Below are 17936 nucleotides of genomic sequence, written 5' to 3' on the forward strand. Positions count from 1 at the left end.
TTCATAATACATCAAAATAATTTCACAAATGCAAAATATATACTTAGAACTAATACAATTATTTCACGCTGATATGAAAGATAAGGTCCTTATGTTTCCAACACCATACCGAAAGCAATGCGTGTTACCATTCAGACTGAGAGTCGGGCTCTAAATAAAACCTCCCCCACCAGACGGAAGATACCTTTGTGAATAGATTCTAAAGTTAGCTAGCATCTATGAATAGGTTATCTCTCCCTGTGCTTTTCTTTTTTATGGCCTGAGGGTCATCGGTCTTTGTTGAAAGTGCCTGGACACTGTACACTAATATGTGACCATGTGCCAGTCTGCTGCCCGTTTGGAAATATGTCACTCTGGCCATCGCAGTCATGAAAAAAGTGTTGCGAAAGTGCACAGTTAGTTTTATCGCTGAAGGACCAGGTCCAACTTCAAACTGTCCCCGACCCTTGATTCATTCATCAGAACTGGATGGACAGCAATGTGCAAAGTTTGATACAGTGAATGAGACCTGAAATCACCTTTATTAAAATAAATGAACTGGTATTATAATAAAAACTATGCAATTGAGAAAAATAGTATCAGTTATTTTAACAGATTTTATATTACAATATTGTGAAAAATGTATACATGACAGAGACATTAAGACAAAGACATTTAAAATTAATAAGTTGGGAAGTAAAATATATACTGTAAATGGAAACTTATTAACCAGATATAGTATTATTATGTAAAAACAGTGAGTAAAATGAGAATTATTCTCATTTTTTCCTAGTGTGTTTTTGATATGTTTGGGGTATGATATGGGGTGGCAGGGTAGCCTAGTGGTTAGAGCGTTGGACTAGTAACCGAAAGGTTGCAAGTTCAAATCCCCGAGCTGACAAGGTACAAATCTGTCATTCTGCCCCTGAACAGGCAGTTAACCCACTGTTCCTAGGCCGTCATTGAAAATAAGAATTTGTTCTTAACTGACTTGCCTAGTTAAATAAAAAAATAAAAAAATAAATATAGGAGACCTAGAGGCCTTATATACTGTAAGTGAGGATACAGTGCATCACCCCATTACATGAAATCTCCATTCAACCTCTGACTTTTATTTGATAGGATCTACGGACTTATACAAGTCTCGAATCGCCCAGACAGACGTCACTTCATCTGTGGATTAAGGCAAAAATGTGGCTCTAGGACAGGGTTCCCCAACTGGCTGCCCGAGGGCCGAATTTGGCTCATAGGTGGTTTTATTTGGCCCCCCAAGTTTTCTGAGCCAAAAAAATACAATGTTTTTATTTTTTCATTGATGGACATAATAGATTGTAAAAACACCAGGAGATTAGCTCCAAGTGATTTTAATTTGAGAAATCTGTTCCCAAGTATTCTCATGCATAATAGAGAGACATTTGGTCATATACAAATGTAAGCAAGTTTTCGTCAAACACGATATCTGTTTGGGCTTCTTGCGGTCAATTTGCAGTCTCCAAATTATTTGCAATTATGTTCCGGCCCTCCGACTCAAGAAAAAATAGGCCCGCAGCTGAATGTAGTTAACATACATAACACAGTGCTTTTTATGACGGGAAATATTTGTCCATATCTTGGCTAAGAATGTCCATATCAATTCCTCGTGTTACTTGTCTCCTGTAGTTTGGTCTGGATCCTTCAGGTGGTTATAGCTGTAAATGTTTTTCTGGTTGAGGAAAGTGAAAGGACTTGGTGGTGCAACTCCAATTACGGTTTTGATGCCCTCCTCCCTTCTCTCCCCCTCCCCCTTCCCCTCTCTCTTTCAGTCTCTCTCTCTCTCTCTCTCGCTCTCTCTCTTTCTTTATCTCTCTCTCCCAACATACCTCTACCCCCTCTCTCTCGTCCCTTTCTCTCCCTCTCCCCTCTCTCTCTCTCTCTCTCTCTCTCTCTATCTCTCCTGGTTATGAGTCCTGCTCAGACAAAGCTGAGGTGTTGGTCCTCTGGCACTCCATACTTGCCCTTGTGCTCCTCAAACAGCTGGCTGAGTTCTTCTGTGTAAAGCTGATGGAGGGCGTCAAGCTCCTCCACTGTGGGCTTCTCATTCTTCTCCACTCTGATTGGCCGTCCCACTGTGGAAAGGTCCAAGGGTATGCATGATAACATTACATTCAAATATAGGTTACTGTAGTAGTCACTGGTGTACCACACAGCCCCACAGTGCGGGGGGGGGGGGGGGGGGGGGCATGAGCTCTGGAGGGCCCAAACCAAAAACAGGCCTTGTGAAACTGCGGTATGCCACTGGTAGTAGTGCATAATGGGCAAAAACGTATTTGCTTTTTGGATATGATTTTACTCATGACTTTACTTTTCAAGTGGGGATTGAAAATGAAATATGCCATCATTGGGCCTTGCCAATAGATGTACACAGACAGATGACTAACTGTGTGCCAGCCACTGTTGCTGAGAAGTTGAGGCAAACTGACAATGTTACTATCTAGTAACATTCTAGTAAGTCAAATATTTCCCAAGCTGCTCCTCTCTGTCCCTCTTATATCAATATTCCTCATGTTTAATGACAGAGAACCATCTTTCCAGTTAGTTTACTGATATGAAACTTCTGCCAAAAACAACAATTGCCTTGCAACATAGAAATAGGAGAAAGCTAGAGAAATAGGATAAAAAGATTTGGCAGATACAGTGACATGGAATGTTACTCACCCACAGTGTTGATGGGCTTCCTGTAGGGCATGATACCATAGCTGTACTGGAAAATGCCCCGCGCGTGGAAGAGGGGCAGAGAGATACCCATGATGCTCTGCAGCTTGTCCTGAATCAAGCGGATCCAGGTGCCTCGAGGGTTCTCCACCTGGTCGAACAACTCATTCTCCCCGAAGGAGAAGACCGGCACCAGATGGGCACTAGGGAGGGAATGGGTAGAGGAGAGGAGTGGGGTGACGGAGGGGTAGAGGAGAGGTGAGGTGAGGTGAGTTGAGACAGAAGTTTGGCCTTCAGTTTTGTTACGATCATCTCTATGAGTTTGTAAGGTACAGTATATTCGTAGAGAACAGACCCAGTTTCCATTTTACTCATGGGTGTGTTGAAGTTTGTCCTAAATGATTCCACTATTGATGTAATGACATGTAAACGCTTGATTTTAGCAAGCTTTGTGTATCCCACGAAATAAGACTTGAGGTGCTGAAGATGAACTCGCAGTATTACCAGCAAAATCAGGGGAAAACTGAGTTGGGTAATGTCATTCGAAAACATAATGTTAACTTTCACTGCTATGCGGATGACACACAGCTGTACATTTCAATGAAACATGGTGAAGCCCCAAAATTTCTCTCACTGGAAGCCTGTGTTTCAGACATAAGGAAGTGGATGGCTGCAAACGTTCTACTTTTAAACTCGGACAAAACAGAGATGCTTGTTCTAGGTCCCAAGAAACAAAGAGATCTTCTGTTGAATCTGACAATTAATCTTGATGGTTGTACAGTCGTCTCAAATAAAAAACTGTGAAGGACCTCGGCGTTACTCTGGACCCTGATCTCTCTTTTGACGAACATATCAAGACTGTTTCAAGGACAGCCTTTTTCCATTTATGTAACATTGCAAAAATCAGATATTTTCTGTCCAAAAATGATGCAGAAAAATTCATCCATGCTTTTGTCACTTCTAGGTTAGACTACTGCAATGCTCTACATTCCGGCTACCCGGATAAAGCACTAAATAAACTTCAGTTAGTGCTAAACATGGCTGCTAGAATCCTGACTAGAACCAAAAACTTTCATCATATTACTCCAGTGCTAGCCTCTCTACTCTGGCTTCCTGTTAAGGCAAGGGCTGATTTCAAAGTTTTACTGCTAACCTACAAAGCGTTACATGGGCTTGCTCCTACCTATCTTTCCGATTTGGTCCTGCCGTACATACCTACACGTACGCTGCGGTCACAAGACGCAGGCCTCCTAATTGTCGCTAGAATTTCTAAGCAAACAGCTGGAGGCAGGGATTTCTCCTATAGAGCTCCATTTTTATGGAATGGTCTGCCTACCCATGTGAGAGACGCAGACTCGGTCTCAACTTTTAAGTCTTTACTGAAGACTCATCTCTTCAGTAGGTCCTATGATTGAGTGTAGTCTGGCCCAGGAGTGTGAAGGTGAACGGAAAGGCACTGGAGCAACGAACCGCCCTTGCTGTCTCTGCCTGGCCGGTTCCCCTCTCTCCACTGGGATTCTCTGCCTCTAACCCTATTACAGGGGCTGAATCACTGGCTTACTGGTGCTCTTCCATGCTGCCCATAGGAGGGGTGCGTCACTTGACTGGGTTGAGTCACTGACGTGGTCTTCTTGTATGGGTTGGCGCCCCCCTTGGGTTGTGCCGTGGCGGAGATCTTTGTGGGCTATACTCGGCCTTGTCTCAGGATGGTAAGTTGGTGGTTGAAGATATCCCTCTAGTGGTGTGGTGGCCGTGCTTTGGCAAAGTGGGTGGGGTTATATCCTGCCTGTTTGGCCCTGTCCGGGGGTATCATCGGATGGGGCCACAGTGTCTCCTGACCCCTCCTGTCTCAGCCTCCAATATTTATGCTGCAGTAGTTTATGTGTCAGGGGGCTAGGGTCAGTCTGTTATATCTGGAGTATTTCTCCTGTCTTATCCGGTGTCCTGTGTGAATTTAAGTATGCTCTCTCTAATTCTCTCTTTCTTTCTTTCTCTCTCTCGGAGGACCTGAGCCCTAGGACCATGCGTCAGGACTACCTGGCATGATGACTCCTTGTTGTCCCCAGTCCACCTGGCCGTGCTGCTGCTCCAGTTTCAACTGTTATGCCTGCGGCTATGGAACCCTGACCTGTTCACTGTGATTACTATTATTTGACCATGCTGGTCATTTATGAACATTTTTTACATCTTGGCCATGTTCTGTTATAATCTCCACCCGGCACAGCCAGAAGAGGACTGGCCACTCCTCATAGCCTGGTTCCTCTCTAGGTTTCTTCCTAGGTTTTGGCCTTTCTAGGGAGTTTTTCCTAGCCACCGTGCTTCTACACCTGCATTGCTTGCTGTTTGGGGTTTTAGGCTGGGTTTCTGTACAGCACTTTGATATATCAGCTGATGTAAGAAGGGCTATATAAATAAATGTTATCTTGTAACAATGGGATCAGATGCCAGCGCGAACCCTGGATGGAGCTTCACTGCTGCGATTGAATGGCAGGGAGTCAACACTCATCTCAAGTGAACAATTTTGGCTGACAGTTCCAGCAGATGAGGAGAACTTGACTCTTGAAAAGGGGTTTTCTACAAGATGACTACACATCATTTATCTCAATGTTAGAATCCTTCTTCCCCAGATCGAGGAAATTCACCTACTCTCCAGTAACTTTAAGGTGGGAGTGCTTTTCTTTACCGAAACATGACTAGATGGTTTGATAAAAAACGTTGAGATTGAAGTTGAAAATGATGTAGTAATTAGAAAAGACCACAATCGCAAATCCAGGGGAGTTTGTAGTATGTAAAATCAGATATTGGGTTTAACTATAGTTTAGATTTAAGCCATGACGAGATTGAAGCTGTGTGGTTGGACATTCTATTACCAAAATGCAAACCCATTATAGTCGGAACCTGTTACAGACCACCAGAAGTTTAATGAATTGTTGAAGGAGACTTGCTGGTGATTTAATACACACATGCTCAAAAAGGACATTGCTACTTTTTAACAGGATGATAGAAAAGGCCAAGAAAGATTATTTTAATGACAAAATTGTTGAGAACAGGAACAATCCGAGTAAATTGTGGAATTGTCTGAAGCTATTGGGTTACAGTAGCAGACTGAAGAACAAAACTCGAAATTTTACCTAGGACATTGGAGGAAAGGTTACATCAGACAAGACCATGGTTGCAGACAGTCTGAATAGCTACTTTACACCTATAGCTAATACATTAGCGAGCAAGTTACCTGGTCAATCAGGTTGTTATGGGGAGAGTCAAGTCCAGCAGTTTTACTCGCAGCAAGGGATTCAAGTCGATGCGTTTTCATTTTTCATTTGAAAAAGTGTCTGAGTCAACTGCGTAACTCACATTGTAAATCTGTATTTTGAACTAGGGATTTTTTCCAGTGAACTAAAACTTGCAAGGGACATTCCTCTATGTAATGAAGAGAATAGGCTAGATCATGGAAACTATCGGAATGTCTCTATCCTGTGTATTTTAGCGAAAGTCATGGAAAAGATTATATTCGAGCAGATTGACAGTTATATTTCCTTACATAACCTACTACTGTATATGAGCTCCAGTCTGGCTCTAGGAAATCCCATTCCACCGACACTTGCCTACTATATCTAACTGACCCCATCAGGAAGGAAGTAGATGGTGGGCTATTTTGTGCTGGTTATGTTAGATCTCCAAAATGCATTTGATACAGTGGATCATGAGATTCTGTTAATCAAACGAAGAGCCATGGGCTTTAACAACTTAGCCACAAATGGGTTATCTCTTATCTGCAAGGAAAAAAACAGATGATGTTTTTGGTTGGGACCCGGTTTAAAACCAAAATCTTGAACTTTGGGTACACTAAGGGAGTGTTGTCACGTTCTGACCTTAGTTCCTTTTTATGTCTTTATTTTATTTGGTCAGGGCGTGAGTTGGGGTGGGCATTCTATGTTGTTTTTCTATGTTTTGTTCTAGTCGTTATATTTCTATGTGTTTGGCCTAGTATGGTTCTCAATCAGAGGCAGGTGTCGATCGTTGTCTCTGATTGAGAATCATACTTAGGTAGCCTGTTTTCCCACTATGGGTTGTGGGTAGTTATTTCTGTTTAGTGTTTTTGTTTGCGCCTTACAGAACTGTTCGTTTGTCGGTTTGTTGTTTTTGTTCAGTATTCATTCTTTATTAAATTATTATGAATATGTACCACGCTGCACTTTGGTCCTCTTCTCCTTCCACCAACGACAACCGTTACAAGTGTGCTGTGTCCACTTTTCTTTCTGTTGTATATAAAGGATCTGAAATCTGCCTGTACATGTGACCTTTTCCTCTATGCAGATAATTCTGCACTGTTGGTTTCCCACAAAGACAAAAATGTAGTTGAGAAACCCCTCAGTGTTGCACTTCTGAATGTCAGTAAATTACTATATGACAGTAACCTACATGTGTCAAACAAACCACCATTGTCCCTGTGCCCAAGAAAACGAAGGTAACCTGCATAAATGATTACCGCCCCGTAGCACTCACGTCGGTAGCCATGAAGTGCTTTGAAAGGCTGGTCATGACTCGCGTCAACACCATTATGCCGAAAACCCTAGACCCACTGTAAGGATCGATGCAGGAGATGAGAAGCAGGTACAGGGAGTGAAGGTTTAATAGCTGACGGACATGAAATGGAACAGCATCTGGACAGGAACACATAACAACAATTAATACGGACACAGGGAACACCGCCGCGGAACAGACAGATATACATGGGGTAATCAACAACGTGAAGGAGTCCAGGTGAGTCCACTGAGCCTGCTGCGCGTTTTGATAGTGACAGGTGTGTGTAAAGAAGGGTAACCCTCGAGCGCCAGGGTGTCACGCCCGCTCCCGCTCCCCCTCCCTGGCGCTCAAGGGCTCCAGGCTACCTGTCATTATACGCACCTGTTACCATCATTACGCGCAGTTGCGCTCATTGGACTCACCTGGACTCCCTCACTTTGTTGATCGCCCCTGCATATATGTCTGCTCCTCTGTGTTGTTCCCTGTAGTAGCATTGTTTGTTGTGTCGTGTTTATATCCTGTTCCGTTGCATGTCCATCTATATTAAATGGTTCACTCCCTGTACCTGTTTCTCATCTCCTGTGTTGGGCGTTACAGAATGCTACTACTAATACAAGAAGCATCAGGGTTTTGTTTTGTTGGTGACGTCGGGCTTGGATTCCGCCGCCGATGAAACCAGGGGTGCATTAGCTGGCTTGTCGGGCTTTCATGCCCTAGCTGGTTCGAGAGGTTTCCTTGCCCCGGTTGGCTCGGCAGGTTCCCATCCCACGTCATGCTTCTACGCCGGCCCGTCAGGCTCGCCCATGTGGGACACCGGGTGGCACCCCTAGAGGGGGGTGGGGGTACTGTCATGCCCGCTCCCCCTCCCTGGCGCTCCAGGGCGCCGGGCTACCTGTCATTATAGGCACTTGTTACCATCATTGCACGTATCTGCGCTCATTGGACTCACCTGAACTCCATCACTTTGTTGTGGGCCCTGCATATATGTCTGCTCCTCTGTGTTGTTCCCTGTAGTAGCATTGTTTGTTGTGTCGTGTTTATGACCAGACGCTGTTCTTATTCCGTTGCATGTCCGTCTATATTAAATGGTTCACTCCCTGTACCTGCTTCTCATCTCCTGCGTTGGGCATTACACAGGGAGGGGGAGCGGGAGCAGGCGTGAAACCAACTCCAATTCACATACCACACCAACTGATCCACAGATGACGCAATCTCAATCGCACTCCACACTGCCCTTTCCCACCTGGACAAAAGGAACACCTATGTGAGAATGCTGTTCATTGACTACAGCTAAGCGTTCAACATCATAGTACCCACAAAGCTCATCACTAAGCTAAGGACCCCTTCTGCAACTGGATCCTGGACTTCCTGACAGGCCGCCCCCAGGTGGTAAGGGTAGGCAACAACACATCTGCCATGCTGATCCTCAACACTGGGGCCCCTCAGGGGTGTGTGCTTAGTCCCCTCCTGTACTCCCTGTTCACCCACTACTGCGTGGCCAAGCACGACTCCAACACCATAATTAAGTTTGCTGATGACACGTCAGTGGTAGGCCTGACCAAGGACAATGATGAGACAGACTATAGGGAGGAGGTCAGAGCCATGGCAGTGTGGTGCCAGGACCACAACCTCTCCCTCAATGTGAGCAAGACAAGGGAGCTGATCATGGACTATTGGAAAAGGAGGGCCAAACAGGCCCCCGTTAACATCGACGGGGCTGAATGGAGCGGGTCGAGAGTATAAGGACATGAGGCGAGACCCAAATGCAGACACAGGCAGATGATTGAGCTCCGATATTTATTATAACAAATGGGGTTGGCAAAGGGTAGGTTGGGTACAGGCGAGAGTTCATAAACCAGGACAGAGTCCAAACAGTACCAGGTGATAGGCAGCCTCGAGGTCAGGACAGGCAGGGTTTCAGTAACCAGGTCCGAGTCCAGACGGTACAAGACGATAGGCAGGCTTGAGGTCAAGGCAGGAAGAAAGGTCAGGCAGGATGGTTTGGTGTCAGGACAGGCAAGGGTCAAAACCAAGAGGGCTAGGAAAAACAGAGACTGGAAAAAATAGGAGCAAGGAGAAAACCGCTGGTTGACTTGGCAAAACAAGACGAACTGGCACAGAGAGACAGGAAACACAGGGATAAATACACTGGGGATAATAAGCGACACCTGGCGGGGGTGGAGACAAGCACAAGGACAGGTGAAACAGATCAGGGCGTGACAGAAAGTTTCAAGTTCCTTGGTGTCCACATCACCAATGAACTATAATGGTCCAAACACACCAAGACAGTTGTGAAGAGGGCATGACAAAACCTTTTCCCCCTCAGGAGACTGAAAAGATTTGGCATGGGTCCCCAGATCCTCAAAAAGTTCTACAGCTGCACCACTGAGAGCATTGCATCACCGCCTGGTATAGCAACTGCTTGGCATCTGACCATAAGGCACTACAGAGGGTAGTGTGTAAGGCCCAGTACATCACTGGGGCCCAGCTTCCTGACATCCAGGACCTATATACGCCTATATAGGTGGTGTCAGAGGAAGGCCCAAAAAATTGTCAAAGGCTCCAGTCACCCAAGTCATAGACTGTTCTCTCTGCTACCCCTAAGCCATAAAACTGCTAAACAATTAATCAAATGGCCACCCAGACTATTTACATTGAACACCCCCCCACCCGCTGCTACTCGCTGTTTATTATCTATCTTTGCATAGTCATTTTACAAATTACCTCTATTAACCTGTACCACCACACATTGACTCAGTACTCCCTGTATATAGCCTCGTTATTGTCATGTAATTTTGTTGTGTTACTTTTTACATTTACATTTAAGTCATTTAGCAGACGCTCTTATCCAGAGCGACTTACAAATTGGTGCATTCACCTTATGATATCCAGTGGAACAACCACTTTACAATAGTGCATCTAACTCTTTTAAGGGGGGGGGGGGGGGTTAGAAGGATTACTTTATCCTATCCTAGGTATTCCTTAAAGAGGTGGGGTTTCAGGTGTCTCCGGAAGGTGGTGATTGACTCCGCTGACCTGGCGTCGTGAGGGAGTTTGTTCCACCATTGGGGTGCCAGAGCAGCGAACAGTTTTGACTGGGCTGAGCGGGAACTGTACTTCCTCAGAGGTAGGGAGGCGAGCAGGCCAGAGGTGGATGAACGCAGTGCCCTTGTTTGGGTGTAGGGCCTGATCAGAGCCTGAAGGTACGGAGGTGCCGTTCCCCTCACAGCTCCGTAGGCAAGCACCATGGTCTTGTAACGGATGCGAGCTTCAACTGGAAGCCAGTGAATGATGTGACACATTTTTTATGATTATTTATTATTTAGTAAATATTTTCTTTACTCTATTTCTTGAACCGCATTGTTGTTTAAGGGCTTGTAAGTAAGCATCTCACAGTAAGGTCTACACCTGTTGTATTTGGTGGATGTGACAAATAAGATTTGATTGATTTGATTTGATTTGATTTGTCACTACACCTTGGAAAAACAGAGTCCCTCTTGTACTGGTCCAATGTGAAACTGAGGAATTCCCCTAACTTTAAGGTGGTAGTAGGTGACATAGTGGTCACAGCAAAAGACGCAAAAGTTAATTATCGTGGATGTGTGCTAGATAACCATCTGACAGGGAGAGCATGGCACAAAAAGTTATCCAAAGTGAACCATAAAATTAGGTTCAAGGCAAGAACCGCCAAATATCTGGATAAGAATGCAATGGTGGCATTGGCAGGGGCTCTTGTTCAGTGCCACTTCAACTATGCGTGCTCTTCCTGGTACAATAGTGCCCCCAAGATAATTACAAATAAACTGCAGACATCTCAGAACAAATTAGTCAGGATTATTCTTAACCTTCCAGCACGTACTCATCTTGACCATTCCCACTTTGAAAGCCTCAGATGGCTCAAAGTGGAGGAGAGAGTTTCTCAGATGAAATTGTGTCATGTACATAAGACAGTCCACAGTATGGTCCCCAGGTACCTATGTAACTACTTTAACTTGTTCTGGGATAACCATAACTATTCCACTAGAAGGATTTAATAGTGGTACGGTGAAATAAACGTTTTTGTACCCCCCCCCCTTACAAAAGGACCACAATGGAAATGGTGATATTTTATGTTGAGGCGTCACCGGCTGGAGCGCCCTCATATATGTATTTTAAAAATGGTCTAATAAATTCAATCAATCAAGGTGTCACTTCACTTGTCCCTCTGTATGTCATACGGTGCATGCATGCTCCCAATTGAAATTCCCAAAGGGCTTACACATGTCACTATTTCAGTAAGCCATCCACAAGTACACACTGTGAACATTAATATCAAACTATGATGAAGTGATTGACACAGTTGAAGTCACTTGTGTAACCATGAGAGTAGTTATAAGATTTAAATCGGAGACACAGGCAGTAAAATGTCCTCCGCCACCTCTGGCCCTGGTCTTACCCATGTTCCATTGCCAGTTTGATGAAGCCCTTCTTATTGGCTAAGAGAATGGTGAAGGCGCCAGGGTGTGCGTCAAGGGCCTCGGGGGCTCCTCCTACTGCTATAACAACGGCATTCCCACCTCCCTGTCGACGTAACAGATAGCTGGCACTCTCCTTGTCCGAGGGAATCAAACCTGGGACACACAGTAGACACTGAGATCAGGTGTAGTTAACAGTGGGGGGGAAGTTTGGTACACTATTCTTCACTGTCGAACAATGATCAAACATGTTAATTTGTATCATGATGGTTGTCCCTAATCAATCTATTAGTAAATCAATTAATCAGATGTATTTATATTGCTATCTTGTCTTTACAGCAACATCTGTCACAAAGTGTTTCACAGTAACCCTGCCTTGACCTTGACCTCTAACCCCAACCCCACTAACCTGCCATCATGATGTAGTCTCTGAAGAAGGGGGCTCTGAACCAGAGAGGTAGCATCAGCAGAAAGCTGTCCAGTCCAGGGAACAATTTCCTGAAGCCTGTAGCGTACGTGCAGAAGTTAGTGAAGGCTCCAGCCACCAGGATCCCATGGGGATGAAAACCAAGGATGTAGTTCTGCCTGGGGTCCAAGTCCGCTGTCTTCACCAGCTGCAATACAACAGAGCGGAGTCACTTCTAAGGACTTCAATACTCAAAATAGTTATGCGCAACTGCACAACACAGTATACAGGATGCATCAAATGTATTTCTAAATCTCAATCTTTATCAGAGACTTTCAAAACATTTGAAAGTTTAATTGAAAACCATACTCTCACGGAAGTCTATGAATTGACTTCCAGGTATTTGGCCTATATCTTCATCACATCGCCTGTGTGAGTTCTCGCTGTTGTTTGTCTGCCTCCACAGCGACTGTCAGAAGAGACTATCCTTTCTCTAACCAGTATTGGCCAGTGTCGTCTGTCTCTGTGCACAGGCAGATAGGAGATTAACAGGATGGATGATCATGCCAGAGGTCACAGGATGGGGTCAAAAGTTCTTGTTAGCTACCCTGCTGAAACAAAAGCATAGACCAGCATAAATTTCAAGCTAGTCCATGCTGGTCTATGCTGGTCAATCGCTGGTCAGTGCTGGTCTGATGCTGGTCAAGCTTGTCCGACCAGCATGGTCTAGCTGGTCTAGCTGCCCAGTGAACAAGGTGGACTCAGGTCTATTCTGTTTGAGACCCGCGGGACTCTGCATTGACTTGGACTTGAGAAAATCAGATGCTTTCAGAGCATCTCTGATGGTATAAATACATTTGATTTTACTTCAGTCTATGGCAATATTTTTTAGTCTCAGTCCACCCAATTTAAAAGTGCACATTGTGACGACCCCCCCACTCTGTGTGCTGAATTCTTTCCCTCTGCTCTTGTTTTCATTAATACGATGTCGGTGGGCGGTGCTGGAAGGGTCGTCAGCGAAATGGGACACACCTGGGCTCGGGTGTGTCCCAGCGATAACGACACCTTTCCCCCATACGTTGAGGAGACACTCTCCACGTAGACACTGTTTTTTGTGGCATTTTGGAGCTTCTTTGTGTTTATTTGTTTTGGCACCTCAACACCCCTCATTATCACCATCTATGCACACATCCACTCCCTTACACTGACTACACACACCATTGTTACTTGTGTAGGTTACTTGATTTAATAAATATATTTTTGTTATTTCTTTATCTCCGCGTTGTCTTCCTCTTTGTTACGACCCGGTTCGTAACAACATTCACATCTAGAACATTTGTTCTAATCGCATGTAAGATAGACATGCACAATTAATTACAAAGTCTGCATTAATAGGCTGCCCCTACACTCACTAAATGCTGGGTTTGTATCCTGACCCTACTACTGGGTTGCAGTTATTGGGTCATATAGTTGGGTTGTTGATGCTAGTTTATAGAGATATTACACACAGCGGGTCAGATCAGAAGACTGCAGGCGTGGCTTTACGTTATTTATGGCCACCTGTGAGTAAATGTTATTCCGGTTCATCTGTTCTGTTTTATTAAGGTTGAAGACACTGACAGTTTTGTTGCATTAATGAGTTTTACACAAGTGTATGAGTTCCTTAATTAAGAGACTATGAAAATCCCAACATTGGGATAGTTACTGCTTTGTTACAATATGTAAATACTGTTATGAATATTATATTAGAATATGTTATGTGCAAAAATATTTAAGGAACATTTAAATTTGTGGTGTACGAACTTAACAAGAATCATATTTACTCGCCCAAAAAAACTATCTGAAAGCCACGCCACTAATATCAGATGGTCACCAACATACTAGCATCAGTGTCCAAAACAACATGCGATGGTCACCAGGAAAAAAACACATTAGTCGCGTTTTTTCAGCAGGGTAATCGTGCTGGGCATGTTATGCTCATGATCAGCATCGCTCAGTCATGTCAAAACAAAGCTGCCAACAAACAGTTTGTATCGACCTCAGTGTTTGAGATTAGCAGTTCAAGGTCAATCAGCTCCAACAATCAAGTCCCCGCCTACTAGCTTGGGCTACACTAACCTCTCACTAGCAAAACAAGGGCAGTGCTTAGTGCTAAGTAAACACTAAGCACTAGGCATGGTGGGATTTATTGACTTTATGGATTGAGATGATTCATTCAAGGATGAATCCTAGAGATGTCTGTCTTTTAATGACAAACACATTTTAAGTAGATCAGATAGGTGTGTTGTAACTTTTGCCAAATAATGACATTAACATAGACTATATATAGACAGAAGTATGTGGACACCACTTCAAATTAGTGGATTCGGCTATTTCAGGCACACCCGTTGCTGACAGGTGTATAAAATTGAGTACACCGCCATGCAATCTCCATAGGTAAACATTAGTAGTAGAATGGCCTTACCGAAGAGCTCAGTGACTTTCAACGTGGCACTGTCATAGGATGCCACCTTTCCAACAAGTCAGTTTGTCAGATTTCTGCCCTACTAGAGCTGCCCTGGTCAACTGTAAGTGCTGTTATTGTTCAGTGGAAACGTCTAAGAACAACGGCTCAGCCGCGAAGTGGTAGGCCACACAAGCTCACCGAACGTGAGGCCACACAATTCCCGCGTGCACAAAGTGAGGTCAATACAGAAATGGTTTGTCGAGATCGTTGTGGAAGAACTTGACTGGCCTGCGCAGAGCCCTGACCTCAACCCCGTCGAAACCTTTGTGGTGAATTGGAACACCGACTGCGAGCCAGGCCTAATCACCCAACATCAGTGCCCAACCTCACTAATGCTCTTGTGGCTGAAAGGAAGCAAGTCCCCGGAGCAACATCCCAATATCAAGTGGAAAGCCTTCCCAGAAGAGTGGAGGCTGTTATAGCAGCAAAGGGTGGACCAACTCCATATTAATGCCCATGATTTTGGAATGAGATGTTCGACGAGAAGGTGTCCACATACTTTTGGTCATGTAGTGTATATTGCTAAGAATGTGAGAGTAGGGTGAATCCCCTAGCGGGTCTCAAACCCAGGCCACCAGCACCAATGATGAACACCCTTACCACTGTCCCAATAAGGGATATCTCTCTTTTTTTAAATTAAAAATATATATATATTTCACCTTTATTTAACCAGGTAAGCTAGTTGAGAACAAGTTCTCATTTACAACTGTGACCTGGCCAAGATAAAGCAAAGCAGTGCGACACAAACAACAACACAGAGTTACACATGAAATAAACAAACATACAGTCAATAACACAATAAAAAAAGTCTATATACATTGTGTGCAAATGAGGTAAGATAAGGGAGGTAAGGCAATAAATAGGCCATAGTGGCAAAATAATGACAATTTAGCAATTAAACACTGGAGTGATAGATGTGCAGAAGATAAATGTGCAAGTAGAGATACTGGGGTGCAAAGGAGCAACAACAACAAAAAAGAACAGTATGGCGATGAGGTAGTTGGATGGGCTATTTACAGATGGGCTATGTAGAGGTGCAGTCTGACAGATATGAGTCTCCAGCTTCAGTGATTTTTGCAATTCGTTCCAGTCCTTGGCAGCAGAGAACTGGAAGGAAAGGCGGCCAAAGGAGGAATTGGCTTTGGGGATGACCAGTGAAATATAACTGCTGGAGCGCGTGCTACGGGTGGGTGCTGCTATGGTGACCAGTGAGCTGAGATAAGGCGGGTCACAGTATGTCGGCCTTCCGCATCTGCGGTGAAAGGTGGCCAAGCTACATTGGTGTTTGTCAGACCATTGAAAATCGGTCTTCTCATGAAAAAGTCTGTAGCGTTCGAACGGTTTGGCCCACAGGGGAAAAGGAAGACTCACGGTGTTCTCCGTTTTTTTCTTCGACCCCCACAAGTGTCACGGGACTCGTCTGAAGGTAACCCATACAAATTAATAGAAGTAAGGAGGTAGTTTTGTTCCAACAAAAATAAGGGGTTATGAAATATGTGTCCAAACATTTTCTTATATTTCCTGAGCTTTCTTATATCTCATAGAGTACATACACTTCAAAACCTTATTCCTTATGATTTACCTTTTGACTTAAATTTATGAATGTGTTATTCAATGCTTTTCTATGGGCTGTAGTAGTAAAGGCCAAATTACACAAAAAAATAGGGGTCCTAAAAGTCAAATAGCAATTCGATCAAGTTCAAGTCCGGGCTCTGACTGGGCCACGAAAGGACATTCAGAGACTTGTCCCGAAGCCTATCCTGCGTTGTCTTGGCTGTGTGCTGAGGGTCATTGTCCTGTTGGAAGGGGAACCTTCACCCCAGTCTGAGGTCCTGAGCGCTCTGGAGCAGGTTTTCATCAAGGTGCTCTCTGTACTTTGCTCTGTTCATCTTTCCCTCGATCCTGACTAGTCTCCCAGTCCCTGCCGCTGAAAAACATCCCCACAGAATGATACTGCCACCACCATGCTTCACCGTAGGGATGGTGCCAGGTTTCCTCCAGACGTGACACTTGGCATTCAGGCCAAAGAGTTCAATCTTGGTTTCATCAGACCATACAGGCCTGATTGGTGGAGTGCTGCAGAGATGGTTGTCCTTCTGGAAGGTTCTCCCATCTCAACAGAGGAACTCTGAAGCTCTGTCAGAGTGACCATCGGGTTCTTGCTTACCTCCCTGAAGAATAATGGAGTCCACTGTGTTCTTGGAGACCTTCAATGCAGAAATGTTTTGGTACCCTTCCCCAGATCTGTGCCTCAACACAATCCTGTCTCGGCGCTCTACGCACAATTCCTTCGACATCATGGCTTGGTTTTTGCTCTGACTTGCACTTTCAACTGTGGGACCTTATATAGACCGGTGTGTACCTTTCCACATCATCAAACAATTTAATTTACCACAGGTGGACTCCATTCATGTTGTAGAAACATCTCAAGGATGATTAATGGAAACAGGATGCACCTGAGCTCAATTTCGAGTCTCATAACAAAGGGTCTGAATACTTATGTAAATAAGCTATTTCTGTTTCTAAAAACATGTTTTCACTTGTCATTATGGGTACTGTGTATAGATTGATAAGGTAAAAAAATATTTAATACATTTTAGAATAAGGCTATAACGTCACAAAATGTCAAAAATGTACTGTATATTCTGAGAACATGGCAACCATGTCCTGTGTATATTTGGTGGAACGTTGATAGAATATTCTCCTAATTAACCCTCAGAAAACTAAACACGGATGTTCTTGCAACATCCCATAAAACGTGTCTAGAACATTAATGTTGTATATTCTGAGAACATTGTAACCACATTCTAGATGACTTCTGTTTGACATTACGGGAATGTTCTAGCTTTAACACCAATTTCAAAGGTTCTCAGATGGTTTTTGCTAGCTAACGTAGTTAGAATGTTCCCATAATTAACAGAAAACTGGACACTCAAACATTAGGGGAACATAACAACATCAAAAATAATTTTGGGTTTTGTGATTGTAAACAACCCGTTTGTCCTGCTCTCGTTTCCTGTAGTCCTCTATCTGATCATGAGATTTTGCTCTTTCCAAAAACAGATGACAGAATAAGTCAAGCTCTAAGACAACTGTACTGTTTGTTTTTAGGGAATGGAGCTTTGTCAGATGTTGTACTAGTGGTCAACACAGATGCCTGTATGATTGAGAATGGAGCTCTAGTCGTGGATTGACATAGTGAGAGAACACTGGCCAATTGTTTAGTGGCCTGTCATTATTTTGGTCCCTGCTCACAGCAGCCTTTCTTTTCAGGATTAATTATTGGCTCCTGTTTCTCCATGTTTACAAACAAAAGAGTTGCCTTCTTATGCCTGTTTATACACTGAACCCATTTTTCACATTTTCCCATCAG

The 17936-nt window shown here is 44.0% G+C and overlaps 1 protein-coding gene across 1 annotated transcript in view; it reads right to left on the reverse strand.

Moving 5' to 3' along the window:
- Positions 1–513: 513 nt before the first annotated feature.
- LOC139537442 (2-acylglycerol O-acyltransferase 2-A-like) overlaps positions 514–17936 on the reverse strand; it is a 31903-nt gene continuing 14480 nt past the window's right edge. Inside the window, exons 3-6 of the mRNA XM_071338727.1 lie at positions 12061–12265; positions 11633–11807; positions 2674–2873; positions 514–2084 (exon numbers count right to left, since the gene is read on the reverse strand). Coding sequence (XP_071194828.1) covers positions 1930–2084; positions 2674–2873; positions 11633–11807; positions 12061–12265 — 735 coding nt within the window. The 3' untranslated portion in view covers positions 514–1929. The remainder of the gene's footprint in view (positions 2085–2673; positions 2874–11632; positions 11808–12060; positions 12266–17936) is intronic.

The sequence above is a fragment of the Salvelinus alpinus genome, chromosome 13 (assembly GCF_045679555.1).
Source record: "Salvelinus alpinus chromosome 13, SLU_Salpinus.1, whole genome shotgun sequence".
NCBI classification, from domain to species: domain Eukaryota; kingdom Metazoa; phylum Chordata; class Actinopteri; order Salmoniformes; family Salmonidae; genus Salvelinus; species Salvelinus alpinus.